Source organism: Talaromyces rugulosus, chromosome II (assembly GCF_013368755.1).
Source record: "Talaromyces rugulosus chromosome II, complete sequence".
Taxonomy (NCBI): Eukaryota; Fungi; Ascomycota; class Eurotiomycetes; order Eurotiales; family Trichocomaceae; genus Talaromyces; species Talaromyces rugulosus.
The window spans coordinates 2,392,692-2,412,189 of NC_049562.1; the positions used below are offsets into that span (position 1 = coordinate 2,392,692).

At 49.0% G+C, this 19,498-nt stretch overlaps 6 protein-coding genes across 6 annotated transcripts; 3 read left to right on the forward strand and 3 right to left on the reverse strand.

The window, feature by feature from the left end:
- Nucleotides 1–110: 110 nt before the first annotated feature.
- TRUGW13939_03319 (uncharacterized protein) lies at nt 111–3,191 on the forward strand (the record flags this gene model as incomplete). The annotated part of the gene is made up of 9 exons (XM_035486503.1): nt 111–527; nt 602–619; nt 703–783; nt 848–896; nt 957–995; nt 1,794–2,203; nt 2,288–2,534; nt 2,595–3,085; nt 3,141–3,191. Coding segments are annotated over 9 exons (1,803 nt in total), but the record flags the coding sequence as incomplete, so codon positions are not given.
- A 760-nt stretch (nt 3,192–3,951) lies between these two features.
- On the reverse strand, nt 3,952–5,199 carry TRUGW13939_03320 (uncharacterized protein; the record flags this gene model as incomplete). Its single annotated transcript, XM_035486504.1, has 1 exon — nt 3,952–5,199. The coding sequence occupies one exon, from the start codon at nt 5,197–5,199 to the stop codon at nt 3,952–3,954; it is 1,248 nt and encodes a 415-aa protein (XP_035342397.1).
- A 497-nt stretch (nt 5,200–5,696) lies between these two features.
- Nucleotides 5,697–6,968, reverse strand: TRUGW13939_03321 (uncharacterized protein; the record flags this gene model as incomplete). The annotated part of the gene is made up of 1 exon (XM_035486505.1): nt 5,697–6,968. One exon carries the CDS (start codon nt 6,966–6,968, stop codon nt 5,697–5,699), a length of 1,272 nt encoding a protein of 423 aa, XP_035342398.1.
- A 1,198-nt stretch (nt 6,969–8,166) lies between these two features.
- On the reverse strand, nt 8,167–9,217 carry TRUGW13939_03322 (uncharacterized protein; the record flags this gene model as incomplete). The annotated part of the gene is made up of 2 exons (XM_035486506.1): nt 8,167–8,937; nt 8,996–9,217. The coding sequence occupies 2 exons, from the start codon at nt 9,215–9,217 to the stop codon at nt 8,167–8,169; spliced, it is 993 nt and encodes a 330-aa protein (XP_035342399.1).
- Nucleotides 9,218–10,359: 1,142 nt separating this feature from the next.
- Nucleotides 10,360–11,504, forward strand: TRUGW13939_03323 (uncharacterized protein; the record flags this gene model as incomplete). Its single annotated transcript, XM_035486507.1, has 2 exons — nt 10,360–10,589; nt 10,649–11,504. 2 exons carry the CDS (start codon nt 10,360–10,362, stop codon nt 11,502–11,504), a joined length of 1,086 nt encoding a protein of 361 aa, XP_035342400.1.
- Nucleotides 11,505–15,022: 3,518 nt separating this feature from the next.
- Nucleotides 15,023–18,732, forward strand: TRUGW13939_03324 (uncharacterized protein; the record flags this gene model as incomplete). The annotated part of the gene is made up of 2 exons (XM_035486508.1): nt 15,023–15,768; nt 15,831–18,732. 2 exons carry the CDS (start codon nt 15,023–15,025, stop codon nt 18,730–18,732), a joined length of 3,648 nt encoding a protein of 1,215 aa, XP_035342401.1.
- Between the last annotated feature and the right edge of the window lie 766 nt (nt 18,733–19,498).

Consider the following 19,498-nt stretch of genomic DNA (forward strand, 5'->3'; position numbering starts at 1 on the left):
GAGGAGGAAGAGGGGAGAGAGAGGGCGGGCTGGAGGGGGGAGATAGACGTTCGTGGGCGTTTGAGCAACGGGCGAGTTTGGCAGGCGGCCGCAATCCGGCTTAGGTCATTCCGTTCGCCCCGGTGCTGATTGGCCCGTGGCTCTACCGAGAGGAAAACGCCGGGAGCCGCGAGATCACCAACACTGCAAACACCAACCACGCAAACCTCTTTCTTTTCTTCGCTGCCCACTCCTCCCCCCCCCCAACAGCTGATCTCCATCTCAATCCTCAATCAAGCGCTAGCTTCACCTTCACCTTCACCCTCACAATGTTCCGCTCTGCCGTGGTGCGCTCCCTGCGAGCCTCGATTCCCCGAGCTGTCCGGGCCTCTGCTCCCTACCAGACCAAGATCGCCCCTGCTGCTCGCCCATCGCAGATTGTCCCTGCTTTCCAGTCTCAATCCATTCGCTTCTACTCGGCCCCCGCTGGCCTGTCCAAGGATGAGGTCGAGGGCCGCATAGTCAACTTGCTGAAGAACTTTGAGAAGGTACGTCATGTCGTTTCTTCCACCTCACCCGCGAGAAAAGAGCTTGACTAAAAAAAATTTCCGTCTTTAAATAGGTCTCCGATGCTAGCAAGGTTCGTTGTTATTCTGCATGACGCATCGCAAACTGCCGTGAGATCGGCCGATTCGAAATTTTTCTAACCAATTGGCTATATAGCTCAGCGGTGTTGCTCACTTCACAAACGACCTGGGCTTGGACAGCCTGGACGTTGTCGAGGTCGTGATGGCCGTGGAGGAGGTACGATCGCATTACATGTCATGATATGCCCGCTGTTGAAGAGATGCTGATGTCGTTGCAACAGGAATTCAGCATTGAGATCCCCGATAAGGAAGCTGATGGCATCCACAGTGGTGAGTTTTGGTCTTGCCTCTACATTTCATGGTTGCTCTTGCTAACCCACGCATCCATAGTCGAGCAAGCTGTCAACTACATCCTCTCCCAGCCCGACGGTATGTATCCGCCTGTTGATGCGCCGGCGACAACCCATTACTGACGAGACATACAGCTCATTAAATGGAGACCAACACACCTTCCGACTGTGAGATCGAGTGGAAACCCCGCCAAAATAGTTAGAGATTGAGCGCTTTTTCCACTGGCGCCCTTTGTCTTTGTGTGATCCTAATCTATACCGTGGTTGTTTTTGGTACTTCTTCTCTCCCTGTATATCACTTGCAAAATCCAGCATTTTACGAACAAGACTGCTCGGCTCCTGGGAGGATGCACGTGTCTGTCGTGCTTCAATTCCAAGAGAGCAATGTTTTTTTATTATGTTTTTCTTCTGGCAGCTTTGGTGAATTGATGAATTGACCTGGAAGCGCGCCACGTGTAAGCAGTGCAAACCACGTAAACGTAAAACAACACAAAAAGGAGCGCCATGCTTTCCATAACCAGCAATCCATACGCTGCAAAACAAGTCAGGCCATGCGTTGGCCCCCATCGTAAAATCGAACACTGTCCAACTGTGCTGCCTGACTGGTCCACCTGAAACGTGATTCACCCGCCGTGCCAAGGCTGCGCGGCGCAGCGCTCGCGGCAAGTCTGTCAGTTTTATTATTTAGCGACCTCCATCTTCAGCCCAGCAGCGCAGAAAAACCGCCAATACACCTCTCGACGGCGCCCAAAGACACAATTGGGCTGTGCCGCCGCCATTCGCAAGCCATTGATTGACCGTTTCTCGCCTGTGCTCGTCTCATCGTCTTCGGGGGACACCGAGTGGCTTCGTTAGGTGTTCTCGTGCGCATTTGCAGAGCCTCTTCAGTCCCCTCTGTGTCGACCTTCTTCTTGCTCCTTAATCAACCTCGCTCGCTCACCGCGCGCAAATAGCGGTCGGAGCACCTCTTTGCCTCTGTCCCCCTCCCTCCTATACCTCTTTCTTCCCGTACATCGCTTCTCCATGTCCTCAGGCGGTCTGACACGCCGACGGGGAGGCGGCCGAGCCGGCGACGATAACGGCGATGGGAGTCGAGTTTCCTCCCCGGCGCCTAGGAATGGATCCGCATACGACAGTCGAGTTCCTGAGACGTCCTTCGCCGACGGTGAGAATGGCCACAAAATCGCTTTCGACCCCAGAGACATCAGCGAGAACGAGGAGCGGACCAAGCAGCCCAAGCTGAACCTCATGGAGGAGGTTTTGCTGCTCGGACTCAAGGATAAACAGGTATTTTTTCTACTGCTATTTGGAAGTGGTACTTTTTTTATTACGTGGAAACTAATTTGACTTTTTTTCTCTCTCAAAATTAAGGGGTACCTGTCTTTCTGGAACGAAAACATCTCCTACGCTTTACGTGGCTGTATTGTTATAGAACTCGCTTTCCGCGGCCGTATAAGCATGCAAAAAGACTCCTCCCGGAGGCGATTCCCTCTCGCCGATCGCATTATCGAAGTGGTTGACGACTCGCTTACCGGGGAGGTCTTGCTGGACGAGGCACTCAAGATGATGAAGTCGAGCGAACAGATGAGCGTGAGCTCCTGGATCGATCTGATGAGTGGTATGTTGATATTGCCGTTAGCCTGGGTATTGTGTATATGCGTGTACTGATTGTGGGCAGGCGAAACCTGGAACCTGATGAAGATCGGCTATCAATTGAAACAAGTCCGCGAACGCACCATGAAAGGTCTTGTTGACAAGGGCGTTCTCCGCACCGAGAAGCGCAACTTTCTCCTTTTCGACATGGCCACTCACCCTGTCGCGGACTCGGGCGCCAAAGACGAACTACACAAACGGGTCCGCAACGTATGCAGCAATCGGACTGTGATCCTTAGCCCCAACCAGTGGCTTCCAGAAGACGTCGAGTTCCGGTACCTGCGAACAATTGTCATGGTGTGCGCTGCCTATGCAGCAAACGTGCTGGAGAACGCACTGACCACGATGAGCCACGAATCCCGAGAACGCGGATTTGCGCAAGTGGACGAGTTGTTGGCTGAATACTCACAGTGGCCCTTTGGCCGACGGGCTGGTGCTGGTCAGGCTATTGGTGCCAATCTTGCCCAGGCAATCAATGATGAAATCGGTGGAAACGACCGGGAGCTCCAGCTAGAGGTAGGATTTTCCCCTACGAACTTATCCTGTTGAGCTATACTGACGCACATTCTAGATTGTCGCGGCTTGTTTAAGCGTCTTCACACGGCTCGACTCCCTCCTTTAGTCTCGATACATATAATTCAGCTTCCCAACAATTGCATTCCTCAACTCATACTCGATCGATTCAATGACAGGCGATTCATTACGTATCCTGACAAATACTCTTCTTTTTTATACTATTTCTGTTTCCTTGTCATCACATGGGTCCCCCTTTCTAGCAGGCGGTTATTGGAACTGTGTCCGCGTCCGCAAGCTTTTTTCGTCTTTGTTGTTAGTTTTGCGTCCAAAAGAATTTCGTCAAGATATTCCAACTTCCTCACTTTTGTAACTTTTCGATACGTGGCATTTTACTATCCCTCATTTTCCTTTCGTCTCTTTTCCTATCTTTTTTTTTGGCGGCCGTCAAGATATTTCTTGGTCGGAAGAAACTTTCGATGCCTACCTCAACGTCTTACTTTCTTCCCCTACGCGTTCTGTACGATGCTGTCGTCGTTTTTGTCTTGTCTGGAGTATGGATGGATGAGCAGTACTGAGAAGTGAGGATTAAATACCCAGTCGTCCAGATTGTCGATGGTAGGAAGTGGCCTTGGTGTCTTCACAGAGCTGACGTGCCAGACAAAACATTGAGTGTGAATCTTTCCTTCGCTTCGATGGACATGTTTTTTAGTTCTGTTGACGGCTTCTTTTTTTGTTTTCCCTTTTTTCTTTTCTTTTTCATTTGATGTTGATTTAATACTATAACTTTTAAACGAGGCCAGAATGCATTGATATTGCACATTGATACATATACCCATTCTTGTATAGACAATTCCCTGTATATCCTACTAATCCAGGGCAGGATCTACTCGCAAAACAGCCAGACCTTGAGCACCACTCGCCCTCTCGGCCTGTATCAACGCCTCTCGCCCGTGCAGCAGATCCTCGACTCGCAGAAACTCTGCAGCCTTCAACACCCCTTTCTCTATCAACTTCGCGATCGCGGTCAATTGTTTTCGATCAGGCTTGGCCCGAATCACCTCACTCGTCAGATTCCTTGTGCGAATCTCTGCCTGCTCCTCCATCTCAGCGGGCTTTTCCGGATGCGAAGAAGGAGGGCGACTCGGCGTGATAACGTGTCCATGATCCTTGACCACCACGGGTGAATGAACCTGACGCAGCGATGCTCCGCCGACTGCAAGACAATCAAACACAATATCGACTGGATCCCATCCATTCTCCCGAAACGCAGCTGCGATATCTGTGCCCGCTGTTACTGCATCTGCGCCGAGCGTCTTTTGTAGATACTCGTGTTCGTCGCGCGTCCCCGTTGCGCATATCCAGACAGCCGACTCGGCGGCTTTGCCAGCTTTGCCCATCATATGCGCGCAATGCTCAGGAAACAGAGACCGACACTGTAGCAGACGCATTACCTGCCTCCCAACCTCGGAACTAGCAGCATTCGTAACCAGCACTCTCAAGGGTCCATCTGCTGGCCTATTGCACGGCCCGTCGTCTGGATCAAGATTCGCATAACAAAAGAGCCCCTGCCATGCCGTCAGACTCGCAAAGGGTACTGTGGACGCCTCGGCGGCCGAGATATTCTGCGGTTTACGTGCTAGTTCGTTTTCCGTGGCGAGCACGTAGTCTGCAGCGGCGCCGTCGTGGCTAAAGTCGAGGAGGCCGATTACGTCGTCTTCTACTTTGAATAGGGGCCCCGTGGAGCTGCTATGGTCTTCCTTTGGGGTACTTATCACTATTCCGCAGAATTCGCGGCCGGGTATGGGACCATGGGTTTTGAATTTTGTTGCTTTTGTTGGTGTTGTTGTTGGTGTTGTTGCTGTTTTTGCTGCTGCTGATGAAGCTAGACTATCCCCATCACAAACATCGGCTTGTACCTCGCTGACATGCACGGTGGTAGCCTTGACCTTGATCAGATACTCTCGAGCTGAGGGTTTTGGTACGGGGATGTCCATGCCATAGATTAGCGAGGACGGTCCGCCGGGGATGGTTTTGTCGTAGGGTCCAGGAGGGAGATGTAGAGCTTGCATCAGCTCCGGGATGCGCTTTTGCTCGCTCAAGGTGTTGGACGTCATCTTTTCTCACAGATAATATCTAGGTTGTTTGATCAGTTATATATGCTTTCGCTTTCTAGCGTTGTGTCAAGTTTATGCCCGGGCTTAGAAATCACCTATCGGTTGCATTTAATTCATATTCGTCTCGTCACAAAGGATATGTACAAGTAGCAGATGTGCAAGCTTCCAATACAAAAATAATTACATGTAGAGAGAGATAAGAGAGAGAAAGTCGAGAATGCGGTGGTTTAGGGCTAGGTCTCCACACACCCAATCTGACGTGTAAATGATGCCAACAACGCCACAACAACTCGTGTCGCCACCCAACTTACCCGCGTGGAATGGTAAATAAACCTCAGTTCTCACAAGGGGTTGATAGGATATCATAAAGGAAGGATTCAGGATAGGCAGGCTGGAAGTATGATGGGTGTTTTTCCTTGCGAGGATGAGCGGGAAAACCCCAGCCCAAATCTCGCTCCGGGATTGAATTCCGTTGTTGTTTGTAGCCACAACGTTATTTATGCAGTTGTTTCGTTAATCTTGAGCCCGTCCACCAGCTTATACAATTCTTCAGGATGCTCAAACACAGTCCAGACATTGCGCGGTATCCCGTCAAATGCCTTTTCAAATCTAGATTCCGCGTTTTTGTCTTCCATGTTTGGGATGTTGGTCACCTTGCGGATATAGATTGCTCGGATCCATGCTGGATATTTCCGATACAGTTCTGCGTAGGCCTCCGGGTCACTTTGCGTCGAGTCGCCAACGCATAGCACTTTACGCTGTGGTAGCCAGCCATGGATCTTGTCGATTCGGTCCGCCTTGTAAGCCTGAGTGCCCATGCTGTAAGACTTGAGGAATCCTCCAAGATCATGCCAGGAGTTCTCCCGAAGGATCAATGTGCCAGGGTGGTAATAGGCGTTGAGAAACTCTCGCAGGAACTGGTAGAGATTGTACGGAGATGCCGATAGGTATACCCACACTGGCTGAAGTTGTCTTTCCACGAACTTGTAAAAATCAGGCATGCCGTCAATCGGCCGTGGCTCTTCTGCAAATGTTGTACGCAGAATTCCCGTGGCGTCTGACGTCTGCGTCACCTTGATCGAGTCGTCAATGTCTGATATGACCAGCCACCCTTCTGGCACAGCAAATGTTGTTTTCATTGCCACGGTGTTTTGGGATCCCACCAAATGAGAGGTGAGTGCGACTCTGTCTGTGGTAAACCGATGTGGAGTCGAGACGGTCTGAGATATAATGCCATCGCTATTCGTCGGGCCTAGGCCATAATGATGAACCCTACTGTCTCTGTGGCTGCTTGAAGGTATTTTGATATTCATGGTAAGAGAAGGAGCGACCGAGTACAGCAACGGTCTGAGCCGCTGTTCGATGCGCTTTTGGATCTCAGAGTTGTCGCCTAGTTTCCCATCTAGACCGAGGTGATCGGCGATAGACGCGATATACTTGCTGATATCATTGTGTCCTTGAACAAACGCACAAGCCACGACCTCGACTTGCCATCGCTGAGGTTCGCTAGAAGAAGCGGCCGAGTCGGCTTGTTGTTGTTGTTGTTGATAGGCGACATTATCAAAAAGCCACACAATATTCTCCGAGTGATCATACGGCTGCGACTCGGTGGTTTTGCCACGGAGCACCGTGGATACTGTGCTCCAGATGCCAGATGCAGTTCGTGGAAATCTTGTTGGCAGCTTGCCTTCGACAAGAGGGAAACGGCCAGCGCGGCGCGCTTTGACCTCGGCTGGTTTCTCTTGTGCGTATTGTTTCAGCCTCTCCATGTTACAACAACTGCTGGGTTTTGGTGCGTGTGTTCAGTTAAATCTGATATCAGAGAGAGTATTATGATGATATCGATCTCGACTTTGGCGATCGGAAGATTTTTAAGAAACATCGAGATGGATCCGCAGTAACATGTGCGGCAGGCACGAACTACCACTAGGGGCAGCCCTGGGGCCTATTATATCAACATATCAATACCGGACACTAGTGAAGCTGAATACATTTCAATAAGGAAATAAAACAAACCCGTGTCTTTGTCATTTCCTGAGTTAGCGTGAGGCAGACGAGATCATTTTCTCGTCCCCCTGAGATTGCGGCTCAAGATCAACTCGTTCACATGATGTGTGCGCACTAAACACTAGGGGTTGTCAGCTGATAGAACATTTCGAACATGGGTTCGATTAATTTAGATTTAAAAAGCCCACGTGCACGTTATTAAGGAAAGGCAGACTTTATTTCGCTGCTGTTTCTGTATAACGGGTCGTGGTAGGGATGCATCATGCAGGCGGGCAATGCAAATGGCAGCGCTTGGCAAGGAGGATTAATCCTCGATATGGATTTGATACACGCACGCCAAAATAGAATTTTCCGAAAACTTTCCATGCCAGTCATGCGCACAGTTTCATGGGACAGGTCAACTATGTAGAAATAGGGGGCCGTGATAGTGTTGTGTGAAGCCAAGGTGCTTGTAGTTTGACATGGTTATGTTGAAGAAAATCGCTTGCTTTAGAAGAAAGAAGGAAATAAACCAGATAGGAAATCTATTTAAAAATAAACCTTCAAAAAAACCTCGTCAGGATGGGTTGCGATGCCTGGGTATGTAGCGCGCATCCCTAGGGTAGGGCTTTGATTACCCAATCGGGAAATACTACTGGTCCTGGACAACGTTTAAGTGCTTGACCGCCTCAAACCTAAATTTCTTTCTTCAGCAAAAACAGACGCCCTGTTGATATTTAAATATAATTCTTCAAGAGAAATGACTGCCTTGACTTCCACACATGTATATGATGGTCAGATGATGGCGGGTTGTTGACGTCTCTTTTGTTGCGATCGTCTGCGTGCTCTTCGTAAGCTGCTCTGCTTGGGTACGATGTTATACCTTAAACAAGATGCTCCTGGCAAGAAATTTCATATACAATTAATTAATTTGTTATATAAACATCATATATAAAACAAAACCAAAAATACTTGGTATTATCAAAGCCAACTTCTAGGTTGGTCTTTCAAAGAAGCGTCATCGATACGCCCTGTTGTCTGAGAAAAATTTCTCGAGTGATACAAACCGGCTTTGCTCCCTTTCCTTTGTTTAACTGTTGTTTGGGAGTTTGCTGTAGATGCTTTTGCAGAAAAGCCGGATGAGGTGGAAGTGATAGTTTGGGGAGACGACAACAAAGTGTCGTTATTAAGAAGCTGTATAATCTTGGTGTGCAGTGCCGTTATCTCCATGTTCTTGTCATTGAGTTGCTGTGTGAACCGTCGTCCGTCATTCTTGTACCCCTTGACGTCTTTCTTGAATAGCCGAATTTCGTCTCGATATTGCCGAACTTTACCCTCGAGAGCCGCGTTGACGTATTCCAGTTCTACTATGCGGAATTTCAGAGCGGAAACTTCGCTATTATCGGATGAGGGGTCCTCAAAAGGATTATCCCTATCATTATCAATGTTAGGATCATGATGCTGTCCTAGATAGTCCGAGAACGCGTTCGGTTCGACATAGAAACTCGTATGGGGGGAGGGTCGTGTAGGTTGGATTTCACTAATGGAAATCCTCTCGTCTAGATTACTTATTCGATGGCAAAATCGCGGACTGGCGAGACTGTTGCTGGAGTCGCTATTAAACGATAGCGCCTTGGTCCTCAGCTGATCAGGAATGTGTTGGTATGACATTGGAGAGGTATTGGGAGTGCCGTCATCGTAATCGTGATCAAAAGGGGAGGTTTCAGCTTGATCGTAATTTGAATCTGTATCCTTCAAGAAGGGTTAGGGAAATTTCTACATTAAAAGTCCCAGAAACTCGTTAGCTTACACTGTGCAACTCTTTGGCATAGGAATCACGCCAGGACCTATTCACAGGTGAACCACCCATCTGTTCGTGGATTTTCATATCTACCAGTGACTGGACTTGTAGAGTCGGTAAACATTCCCGTAGGGCCTTGTGGTCACGGTTTTCTTTTGTCGCCTCGCTCAAAAACCGAATTAATTCTTCCGGCTCCTGGGGTTGAAAAGATCCGTGGGATGATGAGGTCATGTCTGACATGGTCAAGAGCCCGACAGAGAACCTGAAAGGGGTTTGAAATAGTAATATTCCTTGTATGAAAGCTAGAGCCACCCAGTCTGAGACGTGCTCTTTGACCTTGAAGTCGCAGTTGCCACCTCAAGACACTCCAGCCCCTCAATGGACAGTATTTCCAAATGTGCAAGAGAAGCATGCATGTCGGAGAGTCATGGTATTTGAACCGCTGTCTCAAGACTGAAGAAGAACTAGCACATGCTGTCTCATGGTTCTGGGAAATGAACCGGATAGCTTTCGTGGGTCTTTTGATACGTGATAAATGATCTCTGGCCTTTGATTGCTCGAAATCATCCTTAGATTTTCTTTATTTGTATGCAAATCCCACGAGGAAGGTGGAGGTGTCTTTGTTCCGGAGAGCAGTCTCGCTTCCAATAGACAAAGAAAACCCGACTGGAACCAACGATCACAGATGGTCAGCTGCTCCATGTTTGGGTGTAAACATTGGATATGCATCCAATCGGCTAAGATTGCATCTGAGGTTGGAGTTAGATATAGAAGAAAAGCTTATGATAAAGGACTGGTATCGAGGGGCGACGACTTTGTCCAGATTGTTTTTTTTTTCTATTGACGTAAAGGAGACAATGATTCTGTGGCTATTTTATATCGACAAAACATTTCCATTCAGTATGGCTCTAGGAGCTGTTGGTGCAGTCCAAACTTTCGACCAGGATCTGAAAAGTAGAAAAGACTGAGTGTCGATATCGTCATGCATCGATAACCGGATCAGTGAAGATCCTCACAGGACAGTCTTTTTTTGGGTTTCTCAAAGGTTGAAGCTATCGCCAGATTCTGTATTGGAAAAAAGAAAAAAGAGAAAGAGCGACGTTTTTCAATGTTGCCACGGCGGTCACGTGTATAATCGGCGCGTCTTTACCGACATTTTTGTCACCACGACGACAAAGCGTGCAACATCCAAGACAACTGCGGATGACCCAGTCGCCCAGTTGAAATATCGACCATTGTTGGGGCACCTGGCCGGCAATATTTTTCTCTTTACAGGTCGCCATGGGAAATAGCTAAAGCCTTGCCGTTAGAGGCTACACAGGTACAGTGTTTTGTTTATAGACCGTCGGAACGATCTGGTTTATGCTCAAACTATGACGGGCCCGGTGCCAAGTTTCCTCAAAGGAATGTCTGGAATCACCTGGGAACACGAGTCCCCCTTTCTCGAGGTGGATTATGAGGAACGTCACCCTCTAGGCGCGCCGAGCTTGAAGCACTTGGCCATGAAGCAGACGCTTCGCGACCAACGGAGCTTGAGTCAATCGCATTTTGTCGATATTCCTTGGTTAATTGCCAAAGAGATATGGGATTATCTCAGTCGGAGGTAGGTGTCTTTATTTCTTGATATTTTGATCGACAGCTAGATAACATTTTGGTCTATAGTGGAAAGCGAACACTGCATATGTGGAAAATCTTCTGTGCTTGCTACCCCATCGAGTTCCGGCAAGTTTCACCATTTTGCCGAATGACAGTGGACAAGCCTAGCTTTCTCATGCGAGATTATCTCAATCTGGTGAAGAGTACAGGCTGCGACTGGGCCACTCAACTGGTCCTCTGGACCGAGTACGCATTTACCCCGGAGCTGGTCAAGATTGCCGACGTGATTAACCTCGTGTCCTTGGAAGTAAATACAGGTATGACGGTTGCATACCAGGATGAGAACATAAACGAAGCGATTTCAACTGTTGACGATCGTATTCTTCGCACGTGGACGGAGCTTATTGAAAGCTCGGAGGCCTTTCGCCACTTGCGAATATTGAAGTTAAATGCACAGCGGCATCTGACGACAGCCTCATTTCGCTACTTGTCTAGATTCCCTTCTCTCGAATACTGCATTGTGGCCATGTGCGACGCCCTGACGAGCAAGTCTGCCATCACGGCCGCCGAGGCACACGGGTGGCAGATTTGCCAGGATAAACCCAAGGGGGCCTTGTACGATTTTTCAGAGAGAAGAGTTGAATTACAAATGAAATGGAGAGACCAGGTCCCAGACGGTTTAATCCCACCTTCGCTACCGAAGGATATCCCAGTTCTCGAGTATATCGTCGGACAGATGCGGGAGAGACTAGCGGTTGGGTCTTTTGTTTACGTTTTTCGCCGCAATCGTACAAATACAAGCGAGACGAATAAGAGAAAACCTGAAGACCGACTGCCACCCAAAGGGGGCCGCAAGATGAAGAAGCCTGCGATGAAGGGGCGTGGCAAGGACCTGTCGGGTCTTTTGGGAGAGTTTATGTGATCAACTGGATGAGAAAACCGCAGGAGCAAAAGACTCCATTTATATTTTGTAAGAAACATGGAAGTTTACAGAGGCCTATACGTACAACCTTGCCAAAACTCGTTTTGTTACTATTTTGTTTTTCTTACCACAGGCATTTAACCTCTGTATTTGTAGGAGAACTAAGCTGGCCTGTTTTACCAGTATTGCTGGAATTAGAAGCTGAACCTAGGGAAGTTAAATTATCTTTAATTACTATACGATTAGCCTGGCGTACCTAACTCCGGAGGAATAATAAAGTTGTATATAACCACTTCGGCCCACTTACAGCACCTAGTAAAGACTAACAATTTGGAATAATAAATCAGCGAAATCATAGATATTTGTAAAAGATCTGCAATATCTTCCAATTTTCGAGTATGTATGATGTAGTAGTGTGTAGTGTGTACTACCTGAACTGCACCTGATATCTAATTATTGTGCTTGTTACACCAAGGCTGAAGAGCAAGCAACAGGTAAAAAAAAAAAAAAAAAAAAAAAAAAAAAAAAAAAAAAAGGTGCATGCATGGTGTTACTCGTACCAAGCTGCAAGGGCCCCAGGCGGCCAGCCAATGCCATTGGCGGATGTCACGCTCTTAAACCGCTAAGCCATAGATAGATTAGTGGGTTTTCGGCGATTCTTCGGTTGTTTCGGCCGGAGGGCTCCTGGAGCTGCTGATGCTCCTGATGCTCCATATAATAATTAATATGAAATTTAAATATATGGATGCACTCGATGAAAAAGAGTCATTCGCAAACGGCCAATTGCCATGTCACTGGTGCCTTGACTCTACTAGCTCGTATGTATAGTAATAACGGCCATCCTATAACAGGCGGACTATTGATTGGCGTACATGCTTAACGTCACCCAAGGATCCACATCCATTTTTGACTGTTGGGCTAACTCTACCTCAATTTGATGCCTGACGCATGCATCTAATCAAATACAATATATTGATGGGGGTACTCGAAATGCCCCGAGAGTCAGTAGTACCAAGTGAGTCGTAGTAGTCTGACGGCAGAAATGCATGCACGACCCAATGCGGCCTAGCGCGTCTGCACGGGGCCGATTTAGCTTCGTGTTGAACGATGGAGCACGGCCCAATGCGGCCTAGCTCGGGCCGTCGCTTAATTGGCAGCGGTTATTGGGCTCTCTCAGCTTCTCATTATTATTCCAGAGGGCTTAATGAGTGGCGAGAAGAGCAATAAATCATAATAATAAACGCTTCTAACTTTTTCTCAATGCCCAATTGGGTGTGTGCAAGTATATTTAGATTATACATGCCGCCGGACTGTATGAACTATGTGGCGATGCACCAGTAGTATGGTAGTATCGTGAGAAGCGTCAGGGTTGAGTTTTGCGTCCCTCGCAACACAATAATCAACTTTACTTTCGACTAGCACAATAATTGAGAAATGGGCAGACGAGAATGAGGGCTAAGCACTTGGCAATATTTGGCAATGCTTGCTATCAGTGAGGCAGGCAGTAGTGACCTTTCTGGATCAGTGATATGGAAATGCCGCACAAGAATATCATCATCAATATCATCATCATGATTGACGTCCCACCACATTTGTTGAGTCGACGAGACTGGCCAATCGAGGAGTGGCCGCCATCGATCGGCGATCGTTGGCGGCCAGTCTGTCAAAGTTTATACATGCTAGCTTGCTTTGGAGCGAAACTAGCTCGTTGATTTTGTACGTGCATAAGGACAGGACTAGCCGAGCGTCGTGATACGTCGTTGACGTTGACTGCACAAGAAAACAATTGCCATGCAGCCACTCATTCGCCACAGAGGTGAGCGACGAGTCAATTCCGTTTCGAGGCAAAATATGCTAATCGCCCTCGCTGTGCTGTTCATGATCCATAAAACGACTGCATTGCGTTGACGCTGGTTCCTGCCGAAGACATTAGCGTCCATAGCGGATCTCGTTGGGTTGGATGCGCTCACGACTCGTCATCAACTAGTCGTAGTAGCAGTAGTAGCAGTAGTATGCATCAGACATCAGACAACAGACAGCGCTAGTTCCATGGGACAAGATGTTTTGCCTTGCGGGGTTGGACTGTTCCAAGTAGCAAGAATTGTCGAGAAAGTCTTGTCGGAAGCAGAGAGTCTGTTTCTCCTTTGTCTAAGCGACGGACGAGATTGCTGACCCGCACAGACTGGAGCCAATCAGCGCTTTTATCCGAGCGGCCTGTGGGGCCGCCAAGCGATCACTGGCCAGGTGATTGGCCAGGGGAGCTCTAGGGCGGGTCTAGTGGAGCATAGCTGGGGCTGTCGAGCCTATCAGGTCTTGGCGGGTCGCGCCAAACCCTGTGTTGGCCCACTTTTATACGGCCCTCAGCCAGTCAGCGCGTGCAGACCCGGGCCCACATGCCAAGCTTATCAGTCAGTGATTCACTTCTCTTCCCAGTTCCAGCTGATGCCTCAGGCCCCGTTCCGTGGTTCTGCGTCATCGTCGAGTCCTGTAATAATAACCACCAGCACCACCAGCACCACCAGCATCTCCAGCAACCAGCTCCAGCTCCAGCATCCGGGTTGCCCGCAAAAGCCACCAACCTGCTTAATTAATAGTATTCACCCATGGACATGGGCACGGCTGCACGACGCCGCTCAGCGCCCACAGACCACCAGCTATCCGGAGCTAAGTTTTCTAGGCCCTGTCACACTCGCCCAAGTGTACTACGGTGCAGGTGGCCACTCATCATCACCCGAATCGCTGCTGCTGGCCTTAGCCTCTTAGCTGTAGTTTCTACTATTAGTTTAATAAGAATTAATAACAGACCTCCTAATAGTACTAATAATAATAAAGTCCTAGCACCAAGGGCATGCGCTGCTGCCAATACCCGCCGCCCCTCCACCCGCCTCTTTCCTCATTTCACCAGTGCGACCTGATCTTCTCCCCCCGGCAAACCTCGCGGCCAAAAAAACCTCCACCTGCAACTCCTCCACCGCATCCCCCGTCCTTTCATTATTGTACATTCATCGTTGTGCTTCGAATTGCTCGTCTCTCTCCTGTCTACCCTACCAGCGCTTTTCCGCCGTCTACGCTCTCACCTCTCTTTCCCGCGGAGCCACCCCCGAGCCGGCCCTTCCCAGCGCCTCCTCCCCCAACGAGCTTGCGCCGACTCCGAAGAACAACAAGGCCATGCTGCCTGTCGTCTATCCTCTGACTCTGTACAATACTTGATACCTCGATCAAACGTCCTTGCTTCGTCTTCGCTCATAAACCGCGTTTCCAACTCGGCCCCCCCCACCACCAATTTGCGCCGCCGCAAAGACCCAACAGAGAACGGATCAGCGTCGTCTGGTATATAATCACTGCCCTTGGATGCGTCTATCGTGTGCGCCCTCTCTTTTAAAGGAATGAGGGCACACTTTCCTGGTGACTCGGAAACGATCTCCTACAAACACCAAGTCGGTGCGCCCTAAGCTTGTCTCAACTTGGGAGAAATGTACCGGTCGCGGAACAGAAACTGTCGATAGCATCTTTTCGCAATGGGGTTGTTTGAGCGGCGCTCGTCCAAGGCTGGCCTGGAAGACATCGAGCGATCAGATGCTCCTCCTCGCCCCGACTCTGGCACCCCTCCTCCGCCGCCGCCTCTACCTTCTGCTGCCGATGCTCCCGTGAGAGCCGGCGAACCACCCGAGTCGAGCCTGTCCTTTGCAAATCGGATGCTGGCATCCAAACATGCCTCGAAGTTGTCTGCGAAAAACGACTCGCATTCAATACACCACCCCTTTCATTTTATCCCCCACTCATCTAGTAACTCGAGGGCTTCCTCGACCAAAACCTCCTCCAGTTCTTTGCAGGCCTTGAACGAGGATTCAGTCACCGATAACTTGAACAGAGTTGATCACTACTCCTCCTCCTCGCCTATCGGACGACGACTGTCTCAGCAGCTGGATCACAATCAACACCCGATAATCCATTCCATCAATACTTCGGCCGACTTACCCGTATACCCCGATCAGTCATACGCCGTCCTGCAATCTCAAGTCTATCCGCCTCCATACAAACCTTTTCTACGTGGCCGAAGCTCATATCCTTCACACGTAGATTACTCCCGACAACACGACCATTCCCTCTCGTTCGGTACTCGGACGTTGGATAACACACCCATCTCGACTCCAGGGCTGTTTGCAGGCCGCAGTGCCCGCACTTCTCCTTCAGTCGGCTCTGATGACGAAGCCTTTGCCTTCAGTCCTTCTCTACACCCAACACACCTTCATCCTCCCAAAGAGTAAGTTTTAATGGCTTGGCATGCCGCATAGCGCTTTTTTGTACTAACTTTTCCGTACTCAGAACCCATACCGCTGAAGTTGAACGCGATCTCCAGACCGGGAATAAGCTTATCAATGACTACGAGGTGCTTGAAGAGATTGGGCGTGGAGAACATGGCAAGGTCAAGCTTGGCCGCCATTTGCCCACCAAGCAACCTGTCGCGATCAAAATCGTTCAGCGCTACTCCAAACGCCGCCGCTTGGGAAAACTAGGAGACCCTGAAGACAAGGTCAAAAAGGAGGTGGCTATTCTCAAGAAAGCTCGTCATCCGAATGTAGTCAGTTTGCTAGAAGTGATTGACGACCCAAACCGCCAAAAGGTTTACATTGTTTTGGAGTTCGTCGAACATGGAGAGATCAAGTGGCGCAAAAAGGGTACCAAAGAAATCATCCACGTTGATAAACTCCGCCTGGAACGAGAGAAGAATGGCTCTCCCGACTCGCCCTTTTTCGAGGAGGAAGGTCAACAGATGGTCCGCAGTCTCCAGACCCAACGACGTTACAGGGAAGCAATCCGTGAAAGACGCCGCGCGCAAACTCAAAGCAACAACCAACAACAGGTTCCCGCCTGGAGTTTGGAACATGGCGGGGAATCCGATGATGAGGCTGGCCCAGAATTGGCATTGGCACGATCTTTCAGTCGCAATTTTCCCTTCCACGAGGCCGGTGACAATCACGTTTCTCCAAGTCAGTCGTACGCTAGCTCCGTCTCCGAATTCGACCGTCACATGCGTGATTCCAACCTGGCTGCCATTGAAGGAAGTATGTATGGGGCGTATGCCTCGGACTACTCGTTTGAACGCCGGTACAGCACAGCCTCGAGTTTGTTCGGTTATACCTCGTCCGAGACCGACTTTCTCAATGACGATGACGATATGACATATGTGCCCTGCCTAACCATCGAGGAAGCCCGCAATGCTTTTCGTGATGCAGTCCTGGGGTTGGAATATTTACATTACCAGGGCATTATACATCGTGATATCAAACCCGCAAACCTACTCGTCACCTCTAAAGGACAGGTCAAGATTTCTGATTTCGGCGTGTCCTACCTCGGGCGACCAATTCGGGACGAAGACGAAGAGCAGGTGACCGAGACCGATGCAACTGAACTGGACGATGCCCGTGGTGAATTGTCCAAAACTGTCGGCACACCTGCCTTTTATGCCCCAGAGCTGTGCTACAGTGGTGACGACTATGTCGATGTCAATGGCAAAGGGCCTAAAATTACTGGCGCTATCGATATCTGGTCCCTCGGTGTTACCCTTTACGGAATGATTTTCGGCCGGTTGCCGTTTGTCTCGGACGACGAATACAATCTCTTTCAATCAATCGGGAAAAACGAGTTATTTATTCCTAGCAAACGCCTCAAGCCCGTCGAGGTCGACCTGATCAGAACCAATCAGGACCAGCGTCCGTCAGTAATGAACAGCAACAAGCGCCTGGACAATGAGTTTGTATATGAGGACATCGATGAGAAACTGGTGGATCTTTTGCGCCGTCTACTAAACAAGGATCCCCAAAAACGCATCACAATCAAAGAAATAAAGACCCACGACTGGGTCCTTGAAGATCTGAAAGAAGACCCAATTGACTGGGTCCAAAAGACTGATCCGCAGAGCAGGGGCAATCGAATTGAAGTCTCGAACGAAGAAGTTACGAGCGCTGTCAGCAAAGTCCCCTTTGTCGACCGCGTCCGGTCGCAAGTGGCCAAGTGGTCTGGGTACATCGTGGGTTCTCGCCGTGGGCACCCTAAGCGGACTGCAAGCGCTGCAGGAACCAGCGCAGAATCGCTCGTGTCTTCTAGAGATCGGATCAGTGGCCGTCGAGCCAGTTTACGAGGAGACGAAGACCACCACCGGCCCCAGAGGACTGCAAGAGAATCCGAGCATCCGCTATCTCAGAGTGTGGTTGCCAGTCCTGATGATCCACCAGATCGAACGTCCTATTTCAAGGACATGCAGAACACCTCTTCTTCGTCATTATCTGCAACCCATCAAACTACACCTCGACCCCGTCTTCCTGGACGGTTCTCATCATCGATGTCAAGTGCTACTTCGACAAGGACCGTGAGACCAGCATCTCCAGACCGACGATTTCCAACACTTGCTGAGACCTCTCAAGAAATCGCTCATTCTAGTTCACCTCATGTTAGCGGTCTCTTCTCCGGAGCTGTCAACCGACTATCAAAGGGCAGTAGCGATGAAGAACAGCAGCCATTGGAACGATGTCGATCGACGGATCGAACTATCGCTGAGGGCGATGCTCATTCAGAGCCCAGTCTGGCATGGAACGCAACCTCGGCCACGGGCCATGTTGTGGCCCCTAACCGCTGGAAAGAGGACGGTCGGCCTCGTAGCCAAGATGAAAACACCACTGGGTTTTCGCCCTCATCGGGACACCGTCGCAACCGATCAGAACAGATGGGGCATGAAACCGATACTGATTATTTCCACCTCGCCAAAGAAGCCCTGTTACGTCAAAGAGACGAATACTCTCACTCGCATGAGAACGAGGATGGGGGCTCTAGCCAGGTCAGCCCAGCCGATTCCACTCATAACGTTGCGAGTGGCGGTCTTATCATGACTTCGCCGCCGTCAGCGGCAACAATGTCAACCGCCTCGATGGATGAATGTGCGAGTGAAACGTCTCGCAGTGCTTCGCATCCCAGTATACCTTCTGTTGTTTCGGGGGCTTCATCTCTTTCGAACGATGGGCTTCATATCCATATGAAAGAGCGAGAAAAGGAAGTAGACGCAACTGCGTATGTACCTCCCATTCTGAGGACCGGTGATACGATTACAGCTCGGAATTTTCGGCAACATCGGTCAGCAGATGATGAAGAATATCGCTACGACTGCGATGACGAAGATGGTGATTCAGAAGACGAAGGCATCGTTTTTGGCAAAAAGAAAGCAAAGGCTTGATTTTGCCGTATGCCGCTAATGTCTATATCTCGGTTGCCCTTGTGGACTCTTTTAACGGGTTTGATGACTTTTATTTTCCTATTCTTACGACGAGTGGAGTAAAAATTCCACTTTTTTCGACGATATTTAAGACAATTTATTTTCGCACCATGGACTTCGGGCTACCGTTGGAGCAAAAGTCTCCATGTCTCCTCTCTGTGTGCCAATATGTACAGTACGATAATGACGTGTTCCATCCATCCAGCTAGTGACGGACATGTCTCAATGAGGTTGGCACAATCTCGTTGTATGCTATTATTCTCTTGTCTTTTTTGGTTTTGGGTTTTGGGGCAAAACTTGTGGATTGATGGGTCTGTTCTCGCATTGGCGGCGTTATTTTTTTTTCTTCCCTTCTGATTGCGTTTTCTTTAATTGTTCTTGTAAATATTGCGCGATGTGGATATATCGCATTTTAAACTCCTTTTCTTTTTACCTGAATTTGCCAGGCGACCGAGTTTCTTTTTATATTTCAGCATTGATGAAGGGGAGAGGAAACGAAGGGCGAGGAAGAGGAGAAACATTTGAATACTGTGCTTGATATTTTGCTCAGTTGATGTAGAGTATTTTTACTATCGTTGGAATATAGACTGCGTCGTGGTTTTTGGCTGTTAATTCACTTTAAAAAACAATACATGTAATAATTATCAGTATTTGCTTTCGTGGATGTTTTAACTGGTAGATACGGTACCAGGTAGCGTAAAGGGTTACATGTGTATGAAATGGATGT